General features: G+C 42.4%; 2 protein-coding genes across 14 annotated transcripts in view; both read right to left on the minus strand.

Annotated features, from left to right (window-relative positions):
• Positions 1–1,793: 1,793 nt before the first annotated feature.
• LOC112254387 (PHD finger protein 20) lies at positions 1,794–18,570 on the minus strand. Of its 8 annotated transcripts, none has more exons than XM_024426921.2 (18): positions 18,418–18,521; positions 17,324–17,410; positions 15,778–15,878; positions 15,423–15,594; positions 15,195–15,279; positions 11,373–11,449; positions 9,022–9,655; positions 8,737–8,787; positions 8,367–8,636; positions 8,071–8,322; positions 7,742–7,840; positions 6,779–6,934; positions 5,665–5,846; positions 4,828–4,927; positions 4,465–4,660; positions 3,882–4,341; positions 3,488–3,653; positions 1,794–3,253 (listed from the first exon to the last, which is right to left on the minus strand). In XM_024426921.2, the coding sequence occupies exons 2-18, from the start codon at positions 17,351–17,353 to the stop codon at positions 3,111–3,113; spliced, it is 3,174 nt and encodes a 1,057-aa protein (XP_024282689.1). In that variant the 5' UTR covers positions 17,354–17,410; positions 18,418–18,521; the 3' UTR covers positions 1,794–3,110. The 8 variants fall into 8 exon arrangements, with proteins under 8 accessions (XP_024282689.1, XP_024282687.1, XP_024282688.1 ...); XM_024426919.2 differs by having other exon boundaries at positions 15,778–15,881; XM_024426920.2 differs by lacking the exon at positions 18,418–18,521 and adding an exon at positions 17,566–18,385 and having other exon boundaries at positions 15,778–15,881.
• Positions 18,571–19,076: 506 nt separating this feature from the next.
• The window catches only part of LOC112255252 (rho GTPase-activating protein 39), a 52,976-nt gene continuing 50,365 nt past the window's right edge, over positions 19,077–21,687 (minus strand). For 5 of the 6 annotated variants that reach the window (XM_042324312.1, XM_042324311.1, XM_042324309.1 and 2 more), the window contains 3 exons: positions 21,420–21,511; positions 21,176–21,345; positions 19,077–20,951 (listed from right to left, as the gene is read on the minus strand). In XM_042324312.1, the coding sequence (XP_042180246.1) occupies positions 20,757–20,951; positions 21,176–21,345; positions 21,420–21,511 (457 nt within the window). In that variant the 3' untranslated portion in view covers positions 19,077–20,756. Of the gene's footprint in view, positions 20,952–21,175; positions 21,346–21,419; positions 21,570–21,687 lie in introns of those variants that run through there. The other variant, XM_042324313.1, reaches the window with a different exon arrangement.

Genomic DNA, 21,687 nt, shown 5'->3' on the forward strand with positions numbered 1-21,687 from the left:
CTGATTGAATAAGAATACAAACAGGCGGTGATGCAACATGTTAAAAAAACTCGATTTAATCTAAACCTCGGACTTGTTTTGAAGTTGTAGGCTATTTCCAGACCAGCTGTAAAAATGTGGCGATCAGCAAGACCGCTTTCCTTCAAATCCTCATAAAATGAGGGTGAAAAATAAACATGCATTGAGGAAGGGATAGATAAAGATAATTTATAGCCTACTAGGCAAGCAATGTTTTGTTTCTGGATTTTGCAGCACAGCCTGAATTGTGTAGCAAAATGTGTGGCCAAAAAAGCACAATTGACTTTTTCCACATTTGGTTAAATTACAGCCTTATTCTAAAATGGATTAAATAGTCCCCCCCAGCAAAAACATTTTTTTAGAAATTTTGGCAAAAATAAATTAATACATATTTACATAAGTATTCAGACACTTTACTTAGTACTTTGTTGAAGCACCATTGGCATCAATTACAGCCTCGAGTCTTCTTGGGTATGAAGCTATAAGCTTGGCACACCTGTATTTAGGAAGTTTCTCCCATTTTTCTCAAACTATGTCAGGTTGGATGGGGAGTGTCGCTGCACAGCTATTTTCAGGTCTCTCCAGAAATGTTAGATCGGGTTCAAGTCCGGGCCACTCAAGGACATTCAGAGAATGATCCCAAAGCCACTCCTGCGTTGTCTTGGCTGTGTGCTTCGGGTCATTGTCCTGTTGGAAGGTGAACCTTTGCCCCAGTCTGAGGTCCTGAGAACTCTGGAGCAGGTTTTCACCAAGGGTCTCTCTGTACTTTGCTCTGTTAATCTTTCTCTCGATCCTGACTAGTCTCCCAGACCCTACCGCTGAAAAACATACCCACAGCATGATGCTGCCACCACCATGCTTCATCGTAGGGATTGTGCCAGGTTTCCTCCAGATGTGACGCTTGGAATTCAGGCCAAAGTGTTAAATCTTGGTTTCATCAGACCAATGAATCTTATTTCTAATGGTCTGAGTCCTTTAGGTGCCTTTTGGCAAACTCCAAGCAGGCTGCCATGTACCTTTTACTGAGTAGTGGCTTCTGTCTGGGCACTTTACCATAAACGCCTGATTGGTGGACTGCTGCAGATGTAGTTGTCCTCCTGGAAGATTCTCCCATTTCCAGAGGAACTCCGGAGTTTATGGTCACCTCCCTTCTCCACTGATTGCTCAGTTTAGCTGCCAGCTAGGAAGTCTTGGTAGTTCCAAACTTCTTCCATTTAAGAATGTTGGAGGCCACTGTGTTCTTGGGGACCTTCAATGCTGCAGAAATGTTTTGATACCCTTCCCCATATCTGTGCCTCGACACAATCCTGTCTCAAAGCTCTATGGCTTGGTTTTTGCTCTGACATGCACTGTCAACTGTGGAACCTTATATAGACAGGTGTGTGCCTTTCCAAATGATGTACAATCAATTGAATATACCACAGATGGACTCCAAGTTGTAGAAACATCTCAAGGATGATCAATGGAAACAGGAGGCAGGTATGTTTAAAAAATATATTTAATACATTTAAAACAAAATAAGAACCCTTTTTCGCTTTGTCATTGAAACTTTAAAAAAAAATCTATTTTAGAATTAGGCTATAATGTAACAAAATATGGAAAAAGTCAAGGGGTCTGTATACTTTCCGAATATATCAATGAGATAGTGTATTTATGTACCAGCATATCTGTTGCATTTTTTCAACATATTGTTTGATTCTTCACCTGGTTGACCCACTAGTACAGTATGGCTCTTTGGAGGGCTATGTTTAAAAATAACCATCAATACAAAGTCATCCCAGGAAACATTCAGATGTATTTACACAAGAAATACAAAATATTGCAAATAAACAGTACAGATAAAACAATACAAGAAAAGGAAAATCGTGGATCTGTTACAAGTCTTCCACTGAGAACAGAACACAAAATGCTGAGGTTGTAGCAGACATCTCCACAAACATTTGCAGTAAGCCAAAAGTCAAAGGCTACAGTGAAGAAAAGTTAAAGGTAGAGTTCCTGCACGACTAGATGTGCAGGGCAGGCGTTGCATTGCATCTACCAATGGCTGTGTGCCACGTCAGACTGCAGTCGGGCACCAGATTGCTATATCATACGAGGTGGTTAGCTAAAATGTTACACCTATTGCAGGCGTTCTAAGATCTGGTATGCATCTGCAAAGTAGTAGGGCAGGAACTCGCGAGATGAGTGAATAGAAGAGAAGATGCACGGAATCCAACAAAATACAAGTGACATTAGCTTTGGAAAGAAACCACATTTAAACAATATGAAAACAAAAATCCAGAAACGTCACTCGTCATCAAACTGTGTACTGTCCCTCCAGTGTCTATAATACAGACCAAGTAAAAATTCACTACGTAAAATCTGAAAGATTAATCTTATCTATACAGTGCCATTATAAGAATATAGTTTGTCACACCCTATTTATAACCTTATTAAGGTTGTGCTCTGTAAAACCATCCACATGATCAGCAAACATAAGCTTAATAATTATGCGAGATTATCATTGACTAAGTACTTTACAATATTCAGACAGGAAAAAGAGTTGCAAAATATGGCTCCAAGGACAGTGTTTCCAAAAGCTGTCATTATGAATATTGACAGTGTGTATCAGAAGTTCAGGTGAGGTCTTTGAATTCATAGTACAGGTCATCAATTTGTGGAGTGCATGACAGCAAGCTTCAAACAAAACCTCAGACCAAGGCATTAATATGATGCAGGTTTGCACCAACAAAACCCATCCGATCATAAACTGTCCCCATTTGTTCTCTCTTGTATTGACTCCATCCATTACCTACCGCAATGACCACGATACAGCACATTTCCGTTATGTGGGCTTTTCCCTGTACAGACTAGAGGCCTTACAGAGGAACACCAACTGTCATCCTCAAGCATTTTACCCCATGCCATGCAATGCTCCCACTAGTCTGCAGTATACTGAAAGTGCATTTGCATTTAATTATCTGGTCATTTCTCCTCAGTCCAACCCCCATATGCCATAGATAGACCTGTGAGTGGCTGCTCTCCACTGCATTGTCTCTTGGGAGTGCTGTGTTGGTCTGTGAATATGGATGTCACACTGCTCACTGGCACCCTCATGTGGAGCAACACAGGGCAATCTGCTGCACCTTAGCCAGCTCTGTTAGCAGCAGCTTCATGCTGTGTTTAAGCTGAGGCAGGCGGGCCAGAGGCTCTGGGGGCTCCAGCTCCCCTGTGTAGTCCAGCCAACTCTCCAACACTGAGGAGAAAAGACAGAACAGACAACACTGTCAATCACTCATGTCAGATGCATAGCTGAGAGGAACCTATAATATACAGTAGATGTATTGATTGTGGCTACACCTTTGTGACAGGTAAGAGGGCAATGTCTTGTTGTTTTGCTTTAAAATCTCTTTTTCCCCATTGTACATATACAATCAGTGGCAACACAAAACACTTTACTTGCTGACAGAAAACAAAGGGCATGCCTCACCATCCAGCTCCCTCTCAATGAAGTCCATCCTGTGAGTGACCTCTTCCTGTACGGCATCTATGTGATCCAGCAGGTTGATCTGCCACTGGTGCTGCTGGCTACTGCCATCTCCGTCCCCTCCCTCCATCTTCACCTCGGCCTGGCCCCAGCGACCAACATCTGAACCCTGGACACATGGGAAAGAAGATGCTTCAGTCATAAGGTTGGACTACCACTCTATAGTATTGTGCATGCAGGATGTATGGATAGAGAGTATAGGAAGCTTTAGTTTTTTAACAAGGACCAGCGATCAGTTGTATACCCACCTATTGTTTTACCACTACATCACTGGCTGAAATAGAACAGACCTTGGGGTGAGTGTTCAGGGGTGTGTGTGGGCGGAAACAGCACTAACCTTGGTGTGAGTGTTCAGGTGTGTGTGGGCTTTGGGCCTGGCTGTCTCTAGCATGCCTCCATAGCGCTGCTCTCTCTCCAGTAGGTCCTCAGTACTCCTCAGGCTGTCCTCCAGCTCAGAGCCCCTCCGTGTGGTCTCCACAACCAGCCTCTGCTCCACCGCAGGGTAGTACGCCCGCGGCTTCTGGTAGCAGTGCTCACTCATAATGTACGAGTCCTGGAACGACTGGTATGGCGAGAAGGCGGAAGAGGAGGCCTGACTGAGCTTCTCCATGGCGGCTGACATCAGAGCTTCTGCTCCCCCACGCGCAAGACTCTTGTGGTCCCTCTCTGAGCCCTCGTCTGTTGGCGCTGGAGACGGTGCTGCGTCAGTGCCCGTCCCCGAGCCGTCTCTCCTCCAGGGCCTCTCTGCCCGCTTCCAGGGCTGGCACCACAGCCGCAAGTCCGGGTGGGTTTGGGTACTACAGGGCCACACACAGGCATTCAGACTCCATACAGACTCTACTCATTTCGTAAGGGTATAAGATATTCATTCATATTAGTGTATAGATGGATAGTTTTTCCCATTCTATTCCTCTACTTACTGTAGGATGCTCATCTTGAGCTGCAGGCCATTGAGCACCTCCACCACACGGTGGACATCTCCTAGTAGCTGGTGTGTTGCTGCAATCTTCTTTGCATTTTGGTGGGAGTAGTTTTCATCCAGGAAGGACAGACCGTACATGTGACCCCTGCTCAGCCAATCACGGTCATACCAGTACCGCAGGCTCTGCCTCTGACCTGGAACAAAGATCATGAAGGGTCACATGGTATCATAAGACACATCCAGAAAAATTACAGTTAATTGTATTGGCTTATTTAGTTTAGTGTGAGCCTCTTTTAAACGCCTGTGGAGAAACCTGCGATGGATTTACTAGCAATCCCAGTTGTATGTTCCTGGCTCTCACCTGGTGGGTCTCGGCAGACGTAGCAAGCATATTTGTCAGGGACGTTCTCCTCCAGGAGGCCCATGCAGGTGCCATGCTGCCAGCACAGACACTCCTCACACTGAGGGAGATGAGAGACAAGGCCAGGGAGCAGAGTTACTATCAACTACTCAATCATGCAAATCAAGGTTTCTCTCTGTTGCTAATGGTCGGCCTGAGATGGGCTTGGCCTTCAGTTAGGTGCTATTTAATCTCAGTTTACTCCAGAACTAACGTTTAAGGACTGCCTTTCCCCAACCCTGATACGTCCAAATAATCGGGGATGAAAAACCCAAACACTGATGTGGTGATACTAATGGTTTGTCAAGGTTGATGGTTTGTTTACATAGCAGGTTAGAACTATCATGGCAAGTTGGGAGAATTAACGTAGCAGGTTATGTGAATGAGGTTAAGGTTAGGAAAAGGGTTAGGCTTAGTTAAAATGCTCCAATTGTCAATAAGTTTAGTCCCAACTCCATCTAGTAGGCCATCTGGTAGGCCTGAGGCCTAACCCAACTGTAGGCCTAACTCCATCTAGTCACAACGGTAAAAGTCCCGACAAACCATCAGTATCGACAAACCGTCACTATCATAACACCTGAACTACTGCTGCTTGTTATCCTACGCATTCCATCCCGTCGCGATAGATTCTTGGGTTTACAGAATCGCAGAATCTGTCTCAGAGAGATGGTGCCATTTGACAAATGTGATTGATTTAAATATATAGAGTTGGTAGGAATCCACTAGTCTCGCAGTCTCACTGATGTGTATTGGAGGGAGGTTTGGGCTAGAGCCAGGTAAAACCCCAAGGTAGCTCACCTGTATCATGAAATCATTTTCCTCTTCCACCTCACAGACACAACGCACAATCTCCTGAGCGCCCGTCTCCAAGGCAACAGAGCCCAGATTCAGGGGTGGAGTAGTGACGTCCAGCTCCGCCCCCTGCTCATCATCACTCCACCCACAGCTGTCAGTTGACCAATCACTGATGCTATCCTCATCTAGGAGGGGAAAATAAAGGGATGGAAAAGGTTAACTAATACAAACAATCCTGGTCAAGATGACCCAAGTCTCTTTTAGAAACATTGCAATACTACATAGACATCTATATTTCTTCCATGAGCTAGTTTTATACCAAACAGTATGTTTCTCAATGTGAGTCCCCAGAAGATAACAGAATTTACATCCAAATGACATGTTTGATCAAGACAATATTGTAACACCAGCAATAATGGTAGAAAATATAGGAGGAAACTATAGCCAATTTCATCCACAGTATTCTAACGTACATTTAAGTGCCAAAATAAAGGAAACACTTGAGTAAATGAGGGATACAAAGTATATTGAAAGCAGGTGCTTCTACACAGGTGTGGTTCCTGAGTTAATTAAGCAATTAACATCCAATCATGCTTTGGGTCATGTATAAAAATACCCAGTTGCCCATTATTTTGCCTACCATGGCTAGAAGAGATCCCAGTGACTTTAAGAGGGGTCTCAAAGGAGCATATGGATTTAAAGGGTGTGTGTGTGTCCCTATGCCACGGCACATATAAGCTGTTCTGGAATCGCATGGTTGCCCAACGTTCTAGTAAGACATTTTGTTGTTGTTTCCTTTATTTTGGCAGTTACCTGTATATCCTTTATGCATAGCTCTATGGGTTGGACAATAATGAGTATAAAGCAAGCCATAGCAGCAAAAAAAGGCCCTTGATTCTATCAATAAACCATAGAATCAGTCCTCAACTCTGACAACAGTTAGTTTGCTTTTCACGCCAGAAAGTGTGGAAAATAATGAGCAACATCGGTTTGATAAAGAATTGAAAAGATACAGGTCGAAGCCAAGGACAAATGACTTGGATTGACACCAGGCAAAGAATAATGGCAAAAGGGAGAGAGCGACACACACACATAACATACACACACTGATACCCACCATCCACGTGTATCTGCTCTGACTGGTTGTATCCGGGCCTGCAGTGGTATAACTCAGGCTTGTGATTGTGTGAGAGGGGGAATTTGAGTGGCAAATTCAATTTGGACTGAAGATCGAATATTGAGATGTCAATATTCTCCTCACTACCTGTGTACTCTGTTAATAAAGGGGAGGGAGGGGGAAGCAGACGCAGAACAAAATGTCAACTTTGGACTTGCTGATGAGGACAAACAAGAGATACTCTATTGGGGGGGTGGGGACAAACACACACTATATAAAACAGACCTCTGATGTTTACAGCTAAAGATACTATTATTGGTAGGGGAATATTTCCTTATAACAAAGAAACCATAAATGGTCAACTTGTGTCCATAAAATACCTCTACTTGAGTATTTCTGAGAGGTGAACTGGCCAAAACAGTGTAAACAGTCTAATTGTGCATAGTAAATAAACTATCCTCCTAAAAGGTGTTATAACAAGTGTTATCAGAGTTACTCAGAGTGAACTAGGTCAACAGACCAATAGTGGTTCAAACTTGGTTAGAGAAGTGGTGTCACAGTGGCTTGTGGTCAGCATTAGACTTTTCACAGATGAGTGAGATGGTTATTAAATCCATAATAAAGGCCTTACTAGCCTAATGTGTTATTATATGAACCAAACATGAGCCGAAGATGTGCATATCATTAAAGGTCAGTGAAAAGGGAGGTAAAAGCACAAGACTGCTGATGCAAATGAAATGAGCAGTGGCTATTTGACTGATGAAGCGGTATAGGCCAGAGGTGAGGACAGGTAGTTTTAGTGATAATCCCACACAGACCTACACCTACCACACCAAGAGGAATGCAGGATGGCTCTGTGCTCAGGGGCCTTCCCACGGCCTGAATGAAGCGTTGCACATGCAGCTGAGCAACAGGACACGGGCCCCATTCAGAACGGTAGGGTGACTAGAGTCCCCTTCTTACCAGACTTGGCCTTCTTTTTCTTCTTCTTTTTCTTCAGTTTAACGCGAAGGAAGTCCGTTTGTTTCTTATCCTTCAGCCGGTCTCGTTCTTTCACCAATCCTGCAGTGACACAGAGTGAACCAAGGGTTAAGAGAGTGCTTTACATCCTGAACGCATTACAAACACTAGAGCATGCCAAATTTCACAATATTCCTGTTGTGTCACATTTAGAGAAAGTGAAAATGAATCTCTGATCAGAAATCAGCTAAGATGCCTACACATTTGCTTCCATCTATTGACCTATTTAAGCCCTCTCTTTAGATCTTTCCATGTCTCCATTTTATACACACCTAAGTCCATGCCACTGCTCATAAACGTCTCTGTCGCCACCGGTCTCTGGCCATTCCTGTCCAGCTGGTTCTCTTTGCTCTTCTCCCTCAGCAGCACCCTCTGCTGCTGGCTCTGCGTTGGCTCTGTGCTGACAGCAGGTGGCACTGACCTGCGTCTGCTCATTGTCTTTGCCTCACTACGTGGAGACGGGGGAGTTCTGATAGGACTGTGCACAGTGGAGTCTGCCAGGCATAGAACAAACATTATAATGACTAAACCTTTTGGTAAATCTATCAACTCATTTTTTTACACTCACGCATTGAGGCAGAGATGGTGCGTCTCCTCTTAGGACTCTCCAGAGTGGTAGGGAAGGGGTGCTTCTCTGAGGCCTGGGTCTGGACGCTCCTGGTGGGGCTAAGGTCATCCTCTAGCTGCTGGTCCTCTCCGTGGTAGTACTTCATGTGGTAGTGAAGCAGCTTGGCCTTGCGGAATGACTTGGTGCAACCCACAGCGCTGCATTTAAACGGGTTGTGGTCCAAGTTGATGGACAGGACTGGGGGAGGCTGGTTTTTGATCACTCTGTACACTGAAAACACAATGGAGACGTGTAAGAGAGGATGGACAAACAGCTAGGAGTGGAAAGAAACATGTAAACTGATCTAACAGAGAGCAGGGGGAGAACTCACATGGCTCTCTGCTGAATCTGTTGGGGTTGTGAAAACCCTGCTTCCTTATTGCTGGAACAAAAGACAAAGAGACCATATAAAACTGACAATCCCTGACTGACGACATTCAACAACAAATTAAAAACACTTCACTCTCTCAGAATTCTCATAAATATATTCAAACCTTCTATACTATTTTGTCAACTTGAAATGTGGACAGAACCTTGAAATATAACTGCAGTGACAGCTTCCATTATTTGGAAATAAGTCTTTTGGATAGTGATTTTCTGAAGGGTGTCGTCTTACGTTTCACTGGGAGGTCCAGTGGTGTAGATTTTGAGCTCTCCGGTTGGCTCGCTGCCTTCTGCTCCACTCCGTCATTGGTGGACAAAGCTGAGGGTAATGGGATAGACACTGGCCCTGTCAGTGTTGACATCTGATTGGGTGACTCAGTGGATGGCTTAGGTTCATTTGGTGAGCTCAGGACTGTGTACTCAGTTTCCATTTCCACCTCTTTTTTTATCCCTCCATTTAAATTATGAGTAGACCTCTCCTCACTCTGTCCTCGGTCTTCTTCCACCTTCTGTCCTCGGTCTTCTTCCACCTTCACTCCGTTCGGGCCCACAGTGGCTGTCATGTGATCCCGAAGGTCGTTCTGTCCTGCATGCTGCTCTGTATGCTCCTCCTGCTTAATCGCGGGTGGACTCTCTTTGGTGACGTCCACCTCACCGTCCTTCCTCTTGGTCTTCTCCTGTCCCTCCCTCTTGTCCCATTCATCAACCTCATTATTATCCTCGGTCTCACTGTCTCCCTCCAGGTCAGAGGTACTGCGTCTGGCCCTTTTATTCTTGGGGATGTTTTCCTGAGGCCTCCGTTCTCTGCCATTCTGGTGCTTCCTGACACCATTCTTCTCAGCAGACCGAGTCTTCCCTCCTCCTCTCTAGTTCCAGGAAGAGAGGGGTGATGAAAAGAGAGGAAAATAAGGCAAAGTATGACCCACAGAAATGTGACCCTTTGCATGGCAAGCCAACACAATATGAACAGAGACAGTGCCTTCAGAAAGTATTCATACCCCTTGACTTATTCCACATTTTGTTGCGTTACAGCCTGAATTAAATTGGGTTTTCATCTACACACAATAATGACAAAGTGAAAGCATGTTGTTATATATTTGTGCATATTTATTGAATATGAAATACAGAAATCTCTCATTTACACCCGAGTCCATACACGTTAGAATCACCTTTGGCAGCGATTACAGCTGTGAGTCTTTTGGGGTACGTCTAAGAGCTTTGCACACCTGGATTGTACAATATTTGCACATTGTTCTTATAAAAATGCTTCAACCTCTGTCAAATTTGGTGTTGATCATTACTAGACAGCCATTTTCAAGTCTTGCCATAGATTTTCAAGCTGATTTAAGTCAAAACTGTATCTAAGCCACCCAGGAACATTCAATGTCATCTTGGTAAACAACTCCAGTGTATATTTGGCCTTGTGTTTTAGGTTATTGTCCTGCTGAAAGGTGAATTTGTCTCCCAGTGTCTGTTGGAAAGCAGACTGAACCAGGTTTTCCTCTAGAATTTTGCCTGTGCTTAGCTCTATTCTTTTTCTTTTTATCCTAAAAAAAACTCTGTAGTCCTTGCAGATGACAAGCATACCCATAACACGATGCAACCACCACCAGGCTTGAAAATATGAAGAGTGGTACTCAGTGATGTGTTGGACATAACGCTTTGTATTCAGGACATAAAGTTCACTTCTTTGTCACATTTTTGCAGTTCTACTTTAGTGCCTTATTGCAAACCAGATGCATGTTTTGGAATATTTGTATTCTATAGAGGCTTCATTCTTTTCAGTCTGTTAATTAGGTTAGTATTGTGGAGTAACTACAATGTGGTTGATCCATCCTCAGTTTTCTCCTATCACAGCCATTCTACTCTAACAGTTTTAAATTCACCATTGGCCTTATGGGGAAATCCCTGAGTGGTTTCCTTCATCTCTGACAACTGAGTTAGGAAGGACGCCTGTATCTTTGTAGTGGCTGGGTGTATTGATACACCACCCAAAGTGTAATTAATAACGTCACCATGCTCAAAGGGATATTCAATGTCTGCTTTTTTATTTATTTTTTATTTACCCATCTACCAATAGGTGCCCACCTTTGCGACCAGACACCTCCCTAATCATTGTGGATGAATCCGTGTTTGAAATTCACTGCTCAACCGAGGGACCTTACAGATAATTTGATGTGTGCGGTACAGAGATTAGGTAGTCAATAAAAATTAATGTTAACACTATTATTGCACACAGTGAGTCCATATTATGTGACTTGTTAAGCACATTTTTACTCTTGAGCTTAGTTTAGGCATGCCATAACAAAGGGGTTGAATACTTATTGACTCAAGACATTTCAACTGTTCATTTATTAATTTGAAAACATTTCTAAAAACGTAATTCCACTTTGACATTATGGGGTATTGTGTGTAGGCCATTGACACAAAATTTCAATTTAATCCATTTTAAACTCAGGCTGTGTCAACAAAATGTGGAAAAAGTCAAGGGGCGTGAATACTTTCTAAAGGCACTGTATGTGCTATTTGAGCAGGTAGAAACAATTGACAGTCCCTGGTGAGAGAAGGAAACAAAGAGCTCACCTCTCTGACAAAAGGCTTCACGTGGATCCCCTTCACTGTCTGGACGACTCCATCATAAAACTTCACAGTGTAAGATGCTGAAGGCAAATGGAGATCAGATGGATCAGGTTGATGCTTTATTTTATATTATTTAACAAATTAAAAATGCGGTTGAATCGGTGTTTGAAATTCACTGCTCAACTGAGGGACCTTAGCCAAATACATTTAAACTCAGTTTCACAATTCCTGACATTTAATCCAAGTAAAAAATTCCCTGTCTTGGGTCAGTTAGTATCACTGCTTTATTTTAAGAATGTGAAATGTCAGAATAATAATAGAGAGAATTATTTATTTCAGCCTTTATTTCTTTCATCACATTCCCAGTGGATCAGAAGTGTACATACACTCAATTAGTATTTGGTAGCATTGCCTTAAACAATTTAAACTTAGGTCAAACATTTTGGGTAGCCTTCCACAAGCTTCCCACAATAACTTGGATGAATTTTGGCCCATTCCTCCTGACAGAGCTGGTGTAACTGAGTCAGCGCTGTAGGCCTCCTTGCTCGCACAAACTTTTTCAGTTCTGCACACACATTTTCTATAGGATTGAGGTCAGGGCTTTGTGATGGCCACTTCAGTACCTTGACTTTGTTGTCCTTAAGCCATTTTGCCACAACTTTGGAAGTATGCTTTGGGTCATTATCCATTTGGAAAACCCATTTGCGACCAAGCTTTAACTTCCTGACTGATGTCTTCGGATGTTGCTTCAATATATCCACATAATATTCCTTCCTCATGATGCCATCTATTTTGTGAAGTGCACCAGTCCCTCCTGCTGCAAAGCACCCCCACAACATGATGCTGCCACCCCTGTGCTTCATGGTTGGGATGGTGTTCTTCGGCTTGCAAGCCTCCCCCTTTTTCCTCCAAACGATGGTCATTATGGCCAAACAGTTCTATTTTTGTTTCATCAGACCAGAGGACATTTCTCCAAAAAGTACGATCTTTGTCCCCATGTGCAGTTCAAACCATAGTCTGGCTTTTTTTATGCCAGTTTTGGAGCAGTGGCTTCTTCCTTGCTGAGCAGCCTTTCATGTTGTCAATATAGGACTCGTTTTACTGTGGATATAGATACCTTCGTATCCGTTTCCTCCAGCATCTTCACAAGGTCCTTTTCTGTTGTTCTGGGATTGATTTGCACTTTTTGCACCAAAGTACGTTCATCTCTAGGAGACAGAATGGATCTCCTTCCTGAGCGGTATGACGGCTGTGTGGTCCCATGGTGTTTATACTTGCATACTATTGTTTGTACAGATGAACGTGGTACCGTCAGGCGTTTGGAAATTGCTCCAAAGAATGAACCAGACTTGGAGGTCTACAATATTTTTTCTGAGGTCTTGGCTGATTTATTTTGATTTTCCCATGATGTCAAGCAAAGAGGCACTGAGTTTGAAGGTAGGCCCTGCAATACATCCACAGGTACACCTCCAATTGACTCAAATTATGTCAGTTAGCCTATCGGTATCTTCTAAAGCCATGACATCATTTTCTGGAATTGTCCAGGCTGTTTAAAGGCACAGTCAACTTACTGTATGTTGACTTCTGTATGTTGACTTCTGACCAACTGGAATCGTGATACAGTGAATTATAAGTGAAATAATCTGTCTAAACAATTGTTGGAAAAATGACTTGTGTCATGCACAAAAGTAGACTGACTTGCCAAAACTATAGTTTGTTAACCTCTCTAGGCTAGCGGGCGGTATTTTCACATCCGGATGAAAAGCGTGCCCAAAGTAGACTGCAGAAGCTGGGATATGCCTATTATTAGGAGATTTGGATAGAAAACACTCTGAAGTTTCTAAAAGTGTTTGAATGATTTCTGTGAGTATAACAGAACTTATTTGGCAGGCGAAACCCCGAGGACAAACCAACCAGGAATTTGTTTTTGGAGGTCACTCTCTTTTCAATGATATTTCAATGGGAATCTAGATTTCTAAGGCACTTGCTTGCAGTTCCTATCGCTTCCACTGGATGTCAACAGTCTTTAGAAATTGGTTGATGTTTTTCCTTTGAGAAATGAAGAAGTAGCCCTGTTCAGAACGAGGTTTGAGTGAAGTGTACTGTTTGTTAGAGGCGCGTGACCTGAAAGATCGCTCCACTTTGTTTTTATCCGCTATTGAACACAGTTTATCCCGTCTTAAATTGTATAGATTATTTACATAAAAAAATACCTAAAGTTGCATTTGGAAAGTTGTTTGAAATGTTTGGACAAAGATTACAGGTAACTTATTAGATATTTTGTAGTCATGTTGCGGGAGTTGAAAACTGTGTTTTTCTGGATCAAACGCGACAAGTAAATGGACATTTGAGATATAATGACGGAATTAATCGAACAAAAGGACCATTTGTGATGTTTATGGGACATATTGGAGTGCCAACAAAAGAAGATATTCAAAGGTAAGGCATGAATTATATTGTTATTTCTGAGTATTGTGTCGCACCTGGCGGGATGAAAAATGATTGTCTGTGTTTGTTTGATGGGGTACTATCCTCAGATAATAGTATGGTTTGCTTACACCGTAAAGCCTTTTTGAAATCTGACACAGCGGCTGGATTAACAAGAAGTTTATCTTTAAACATATGTATAACACTTGTATCTTTCATCAAAGTTTATGATGAGTATTTCTGTAATTTGATTTGTCTCTCTGCAATTTCACCAGATGTTATTTGAGACAATGCATTACTGAACATAACGCTCCAATTTAAACGGAGGTCTTTGGACATAAAGAGGGACTTTATTGAACAAAACTAACATTATTGTGTAACATGGAGTCCTGGGAGTGCCACCAGATTAAGATCATCAAAGGTTAGTGATTAGAGGGCCTCCCGGGTCGTGCAGTGGCTAAGGGCTGTGCCACCAGAGACCCTGGGTTCGCGCCCAGGCTCTGTCGTAACCGGCCGCGACCGGGAGGTCCGTGGGGCGACGCACAATTGGCCTAGCGTCGTCCGGGTTAGGGAGGGCTTGGCCGGTAGGGATATCCTTGTCTCATCACGCACCAGCGACTCCCGTGGCGCAGTGCACGCTAACCAAGGTTGCCAGGTGCACGGTGTTTCCTCCGATACATTGGTGCGGCTGGCTTTCGGGTTGGATGCGTGCTGTGTTAAGAAGCAGTGCGGCTTGGTTGGGTTGTGTATCGTGGGACGCATGACTTTCAACCTTTGTCTCTCCCGAGCCCTTACGGGAGTTGTAGCGATGAGACAAGATAGTAGCTACTAAAAACAATTGGATACCACGAAATTGGGGAGATTTAAAAAAAAAAGGTTTGTAATTAATTTAATTGCTATTTCTGACTTTTGTGAGCCCTCTCCTTGGTTGGAAAATGTCTGTATGGTTGTTTGTGGCTAGGCGCTGTCCTAACATAATCGTATGGTGTTCTTTCGACATAAAGCCTTTTTGAAATCAGACACTGTGGTTGGATTAACAAGAAGTTTATCTTTAAAATGGTGTATAATACTTGTATGTTTGAGGAATTTTAATTATGAGATTTCTGTTGTTTGAATTTGGCGCCCTGCAATTTCACTGGCTGTTGTCGAGGTGGGACGCTAGCGTCCCACAAATCCCAGAGAGGTTACAAGACATTTGTGGAGTGGTTGAAAAACAAGTTTTAATGACTCCAACCTAAGTGTATGTAAACTTCCGACTTCAACTGTACATAACAAAATTGTCAAGGATACAAACACAAAAATGTCAAGAGACTTATTTCCATTGTGGTCCTCTATTCTGCAGAACAGAACACACAAATCCCTTCAATATGCATACGAGTGTACTTCCAAACCACTCACCATCTTTATTGACTGCTAAGACCTTGGCAGGGTAGAAGCGGCAATCGGACCAACTGGCGAGGACCTTGTCATTCACATGAAATCCCTGAAGAGACAGATGAAAGGAGGTGTCACACATGGATCCAGTATCAGCCTGAGCAAATGACATCCAATAGAAGTAGGCGGAGCAAACAAAAGACCAGGTAAAGCTAAGCAGAGCAATCAGTAGGGATCTAGTCCCTATCTTACAGGGATAGGATCGTCGTCCAGCAGTCCCTGTCGTCTCAACTGGATCCTTTCTACAGGTCTCAGGTAGGGGCTGGTCCAGTCAAACCACTCATCATAGCGGTGGCTCCACTGACGGTAGTGGATCAGGATCTTCTCATCACTATAGTCAATCTTCTCTATGTTGGCCGGATACCTAGGAGCAGGGGATATATGAGGGGTGACTGAGATGGGAGCAAAGCAACTGAACTGGATAACAGAAAGACAGAGAGAAAGACAAAGAAAGACTGAAAAAAAGCTGAGGAAAGCAACAAAGAGAGTGCAGGCAGATAAAGACATACTGTACTGAGAGTGATGGAGGGACAGAAGCATGACTCACCAGTTTTTGAGGGTGTCTCTGGCCTCTAGCGTCGCTCCCACCTCAAAGGTTATCCCTCTTCTGTTAGGGGGTGTCTTGCTCATCATGCCCACATCCACCTCCTGCTGACAGACACAGTTCTACTCGGTTAAAGACCAGACACACATACACTTCTAGTTCTTAAAACTGCCATGACGGGGGTCCAACGTGAGTTTGTACTGGTCTAGAGACTGGATTAGAGTGAACTGGCTTAAATACAAAAGAGGTCCGACTCCATAATCAGTGGAGAATTTAGTTAGTTCTCTATTTCTTTTGATCAGCATTTACTTGTTACATAATGAATCATAGTGGTGGAAAGGGAAAGCAAACAATGGTGCTAAGGTTCTTAGTCATTTTGCTGAGAGGACTGCCAGGAAGAGAGGTGAGAGAACAGGGGGTGAGGCTTGTCTATATGGCTGAGAGAAAAGGGAATTATTCCATAAATACAGGAACACAATACTGTGTGTACCCAACAATAACTACTGTAAGTATGTAGACACATGGGGAATAAAAACGATAATTACTGAAGTTAGTATTGTAGCAGTAGACACATGAAGGGATTCCACAATGTTTACAAAAGACCAACGACTGAGCAACAATGTTGGCAGGCACAGTGGAATTTAGCCCCTAGTCTAAAAGGTGTGTTGACACCATGTAGTTCTAAGCTATATCTAAAATCTTAGTTTGTTGCATCCAAAGATAGGTGTAAACATTGTAGTGTGTATCATCTAAATAAATAAAAACGAAGAAATAACAACTTAAGCCATTATAGGGCATCCATAAAGTAGTCATAAGCTCTACATAGACGTTTAATAAGAATTTAAGCAAAGTCGTACTACATAATGAGCGATGTGAAAGGCCCTTAAATCTGGTGCTCATCCAAAGATGGCATAACCCCCTTGACACCCTTAAAATGGCTTGACATTCGTTTATGATAGCAAATATGTCTGCCCCGTCATTTAGGCTATCAGGCTCCAATGTTTATCCAACGAAAACACTTAGCAAAGAAACACATAACGTTATATACTTAATGCAATCCTCAGATCTCATAACAGCACGCAAACCTTCCTCTTTGAAGCATCTGTATGTAACCCTTACTCCATCTATTTTATAGCAATACTGTCTAATCCCTGTCTCGAGAATTTTGTGCAGCCAGTACCTAATAACGAGGTCAAGAGCCAGACAGCTTTCAAAGACTTGGGCAGCACGATGAGAAATTCAGACACTGTCTATTATGTATCCTTTTGTCCAACTGGAGTGATCACAGTGTGATGATTCATGACTGAATTCCAATTCGGTCAAATTTACAAAATTTTTGCTTTTGATTACTAAATATGCTCAAACAAAATCTGTGCTACTCAAAATGGTCCATTGTCTGGTCCATTGCAGAGCGTTACATTGTGTCTCGCGCCCTGAATACTTTGTATCCTCTAGCATTGTCAAACACAATCACTAAAATCCCGGGAAACACACGATTCTAAACAGATCTTTGCAATACATTCGCCTAATTTCGGGAGGAAAAACTCACCTTTGTGTAGAGACTTTGAGCATATTCCATTTAAATGCAACAATAGTAGCCGGATATCTTCACACTACTTGGCAACCCACGTGTTTTCTGGTCAGGCGAACATTCCACATATTGAAACAATGGGAGACAATAGCAATGTAAATGACTCTGAAATTAGATTAAGCTAGTTATGCAGGCCAGTTGCTTATGTAACATACATGGATAACATGAATTAACGTTATGTAGGTTCAATAAACACATACTCTGACGAAGCATTTATGAACGAATACGGCATAATTCTTTCTGGTGGAGTGTGGCTCTAAACGCACGGAAGCGACCTCAATGACGCGCAATACACGTCAGTTGTTTATCACAGACTCGATAAGGGTGAAAATAATTTTCAACTTAGACCTTGGCTTCAACTATAGGCCTACTATAGTTCATGGCTTTACATTACCTATGTAACATAACCATAGAAGGCTAGTTGCCGATAAAATGTTGAAATATAGCCTAATCCTGTAAAGTGCCATGTTTTTCTCTCTCCATTATTTGGCAGCGCTGCTTGCACGTTAGCATTCACCCAGCATCCACTCCAAAGTAAGGCTTAAATAAGATGCATATGATTTTATACAATTCAAAAGCTGCCTCTTATGGATTCGTTTCTGACAGTTTATCTTCCGATATTCTATAAGGAGTCTTGAATATATTTCACTGTAGTTTGTCAGTGACTTGAATAAAGCTAATTGGTTAAGCGGTCTGATATGGGCGGGCTTGAGACATTTTACAGGCCATTCAGACTGTCATTCATAAGAGGATCGGGCCTCTACGCCTGGCCACACGTTTTCTTACGATAAATACGGCATGGAAATAGAGCACTTTAAACTTCCCTGAAGCCACCGAAACAATGACGAGTCAACCTTACACCAAGCACAAGATATCCGCAAACCAAAACAAATCTACATTACAAGTCTTTAAAAGTTATTTGTTTAGGAAGCAGAAGCGTCATGCCGCATTCAGATTACACAATGTTTTGTATTATTGATGCATAAAATCTTTATATTCTGTCTCAAATACCAATGACTAAAATTGTGCAGAAAACTGATATCAAATGTTACCTTGATTTCTGGATACTGTGTTTCCAATGGTGATGTGCAGCGTGTGGTGCCTCCGCTTCTGATTCGAGAGCACGCAGTTGATTTTTTCTCTCGATGCACTCGCACTACCGGCGCGCAACTACGCATGTATTAAATATACCTTCTGTTCCAGAGATGCATGGTAGAGGCTATTTGCAGGCTATACACAAGTAAATCACTTTGTCGTAGCCCTGCCAATATGACATGTACAGCCAATGGCAAATTGACATCAATAGTAGGCTAGGCTATATTACATCGTATTGCTAACATAGCTAATTGCTGGCAGGGTATTGTTTCTTGAATAGTGCTCGATTTTACTCCGAAATAGGCTATATTTCCTTTATTTAGAAGACAACACTTTCTAAAAAACAATCCGAATCATGTTAATTTAATTTCCTGCAACTTCTGTATTACATTCTTATAAACAAAAAGATCCACTATATTTGTTTTAATTACCAGGACGATAAGGACAGTGACAAGACAACCATAAAGAACTGAGGACCATGTCGGCCTACTTTACAATACTCAGACGGTACAACACATTTGGACAAGATATTAATAAAGGGAATGCTATTAGGCAATAGCCTCAATAACATATACATTTTTTTATACACTTAATTCAGTAAAGGTTTGATAACCAGTCTACAATGAAACCTTTATTTTTCTTGAACAATCATTTCATAGAATAACAGAGGGTATGTTCACATAATACACAACACAAACAATGAGTGGTTGAATCAGTACTATTTTCAAAGGCAAGCTTGCAGGAGGGAAATTATGAGTAGTTACAAAATCAAAAAGGTTCATCTTTATCATGGATCATTTGAAAATACAGCCAGAGTTACTGTTACTATTTACAGGCATTATTTACACAGGAAAGCTTCCAGGGAGTGTCTTATCTACATCGTCAGTTTACTACATCATAGTTTGGATGCATGTGAAATTCAGACCTTCAGTTACCGAGGGAAGTTATCACTACACCCATTTTAACAGAACACCTGAGCCAAAATATCTATGGTGAAAAGAAGTGATAGTGTTACTACTTTACACATGTGTTTATGCCTCTTTCAATATTGGTGTATTGCAACAACAAAAAAACATGTATTTTTTGGCAACGCACTGGATAAATGCAGTGAAAAGTGTTTTACAGGGTCAGCCATAGTAGTATGGCAACCCTGGAGCAAATTAGGATTAAGTTCCTTGCTCAAGGGCACGTCAACAGATTTTTCACCTAGTCAGCTCAGGCATTCCAACCAGCAACCTTTCCGGTTACTGGCCCAACGCTCTAACTGCTAGGCTACCTGATGCCGAATAGATCTCCCATACACACAGTACATACATGTACCAGAATACATTTATAACATCCTCCCTCAGCAGCTGAAAATCAGAGGGTTGTTATTGCACATCACACACTGTTGAGGAGACCACTAAAACAGGCATTTTACACAAGCTCCAAAACACATGGTCTTATTGCTTCCAGTTTGTACTTTGAAATGTACGCTCTGACTGTGGCTCTACTGTAGTCAGACTATAGACTGTGGCTCTATATCAAAATGGCTGTGGTACAACTTTTTAAAATTTTTAGATAAAATCACCAACATAGCAGTGAGACTGATGCAGTCTTGTTGATAGAACTACTAAAAACATCACAGGCACGCTCATTTTTAAATTAGACATTTTTTCTCATTTGTAAATAAGAACTGGAGGCTGAGTCTCTAGAACTCAAAGACACACAGACACACATACATACAAGAGGCCAAATAGATATAAGAAGGGGACCCTGGGTCTGTTTCCTGATGACAATGTCCATCCTGTACAAACCATATGAGACTCCTCCTGCACAGCCCATATCCAGCAAAGAAACAATGGCACTTCACATTCAGTTATAAATGTAGGAGGAAAATCTGATTTTACATGCAGTTAAAACAAAGTCATCCAAATGAACTGGATAAAAAGCGGTCCCTATGATGTAAAGTCATTTGTAGTCTTTTTGTGTGCAATAATTGTGGGGTTTCTATCACATATCACACACAATGTCACCTATGCAGTAGGCACAGATGTATTGTTCTGCAGTCAGAAAGTAGAACAGAGGATGGGTCCACTGTCAAGTGACTGTGTTACATACAGTACTCAGTGGTGAAACATCTGGGTTCTCTTCTTATGACCCTGCCTTTGAAGACAGAACTGATCAACTCTGGTATTGTTACAGTATGATTTCCAGTGTGTGCGTGTGTGTTTTGTGATAGGTCAATGGAGTGGGGCGGGCTTCGCAGAGCGAATCTCTCAGTGACACTGGGGCACGTGGTGTCAAGGGAGTCAGTTTACACAACGCCCTCAATGAAACTGGTGTCCAGGTGAACGATGAGCATGCGTAGGAAAGACATCTCCTTGCGTGTGTTCTCAAAGATGATTCGGGGGTCATCAGACTGGCAGCGGAGGCAGTTGGGGGCCATCACCATGGCAAGGTTATTGACATCCATCTTAGTAACAGACACATTAGCAGGCTGAGCAAACACCTGGGGATAATTAGTGTGGGAGAAAGGGTGAAAAATCATTAGGGACTGAAGGCAGAGTATGTAACTTGAAACAGATTGACTAAGGACAAATTCATGAGTTTGTAGTGATTTGTTCTATTTCAACTTCCTGACCAATGACCATGTCTCCAATGTTGAATACGATAATAGTTGTGTCAGTATGACTGTATTGTATTAGCTGTGGTGTTCTGTGTCGTGGTTATTACCTGCAGGAAGTGGATGAAGTAGCACAGCACCAGTCTGTTGAGCTCAGGCAGACATTGTACAACAGTAATGGCTGCCACAGGGTCGTCATAGTTACTGACACACTGCTTGTAGAAGGCCATGGGGATGAGAGGCTCCTCCAACTCACGATACCACAGCTTCATCAGGGAGGCTAGAGGAGACAGGGACAGTGTTAACACTAACACACACACGCACAGATAATAGCAGAGGTACAGACTAACTCACCAGGTACGTTGGGGTCTGAGAGGTTTTCTGGGATCCGCCATTGGTCGACCTGGAGCTTCAATGCGTTGACTTCATCGATATCTCCAGGCACCCTTCAGAACAAGCGTTCTAATTCAGTATTCAGTTGCACTGCATGGCCACTAGGGGGAACTATAACACCCACTATTACCAATCTACAGGTATGTTCAGTGGCATAGCTTGAAAACCCATTATAACATGGTGAAACGGTTATCATGACAAACGGCACTGGGAGTATCATGTTGTTAAT

Source organism: Oncorhynchus tshawytscha, linkage group LG07 (genome assembly GCF_018296145.1).
Source record: "Oncorhynchus tshawytscha isolate Ot180627B linkage group LG07, Otsh_v2.0, whole genome shotgun sequence".
Classification (NCBI taxonomy): domain Eukaryota; kingdom Metazoa; phylum Chordata; class Actinopteri; order Salmoniformes; family Salmonidae; genus Oncorhynchus; species Oncorhynchus tshawytscha.

Bases quoted from the DNA above. Each gene is read 5' to 3' on its own strand.
- LOC112254387 (XM_042324304.1), bottom strand. From the start codon at position 18,543: ATGCGTAGTTGCGCGCCGGTAGTGCGAGTGCATCGAGAGAAAAAATCA. The intron at 15,882-18,417 runs GTAACATTTGAT...TGTGTCTGTCAG, and splicing joins CACAGTATCCAGAAATCAAG to CAGGAGGTGGATGTGGGCAT. The intron at 6,935-7,741 runs GTAAGAAGGGGA...CTTTATTAACAG, and splicing joins GAAAAAGAAGGCCAAGTCTG to AGTACACAGGTAGTGAGGAG.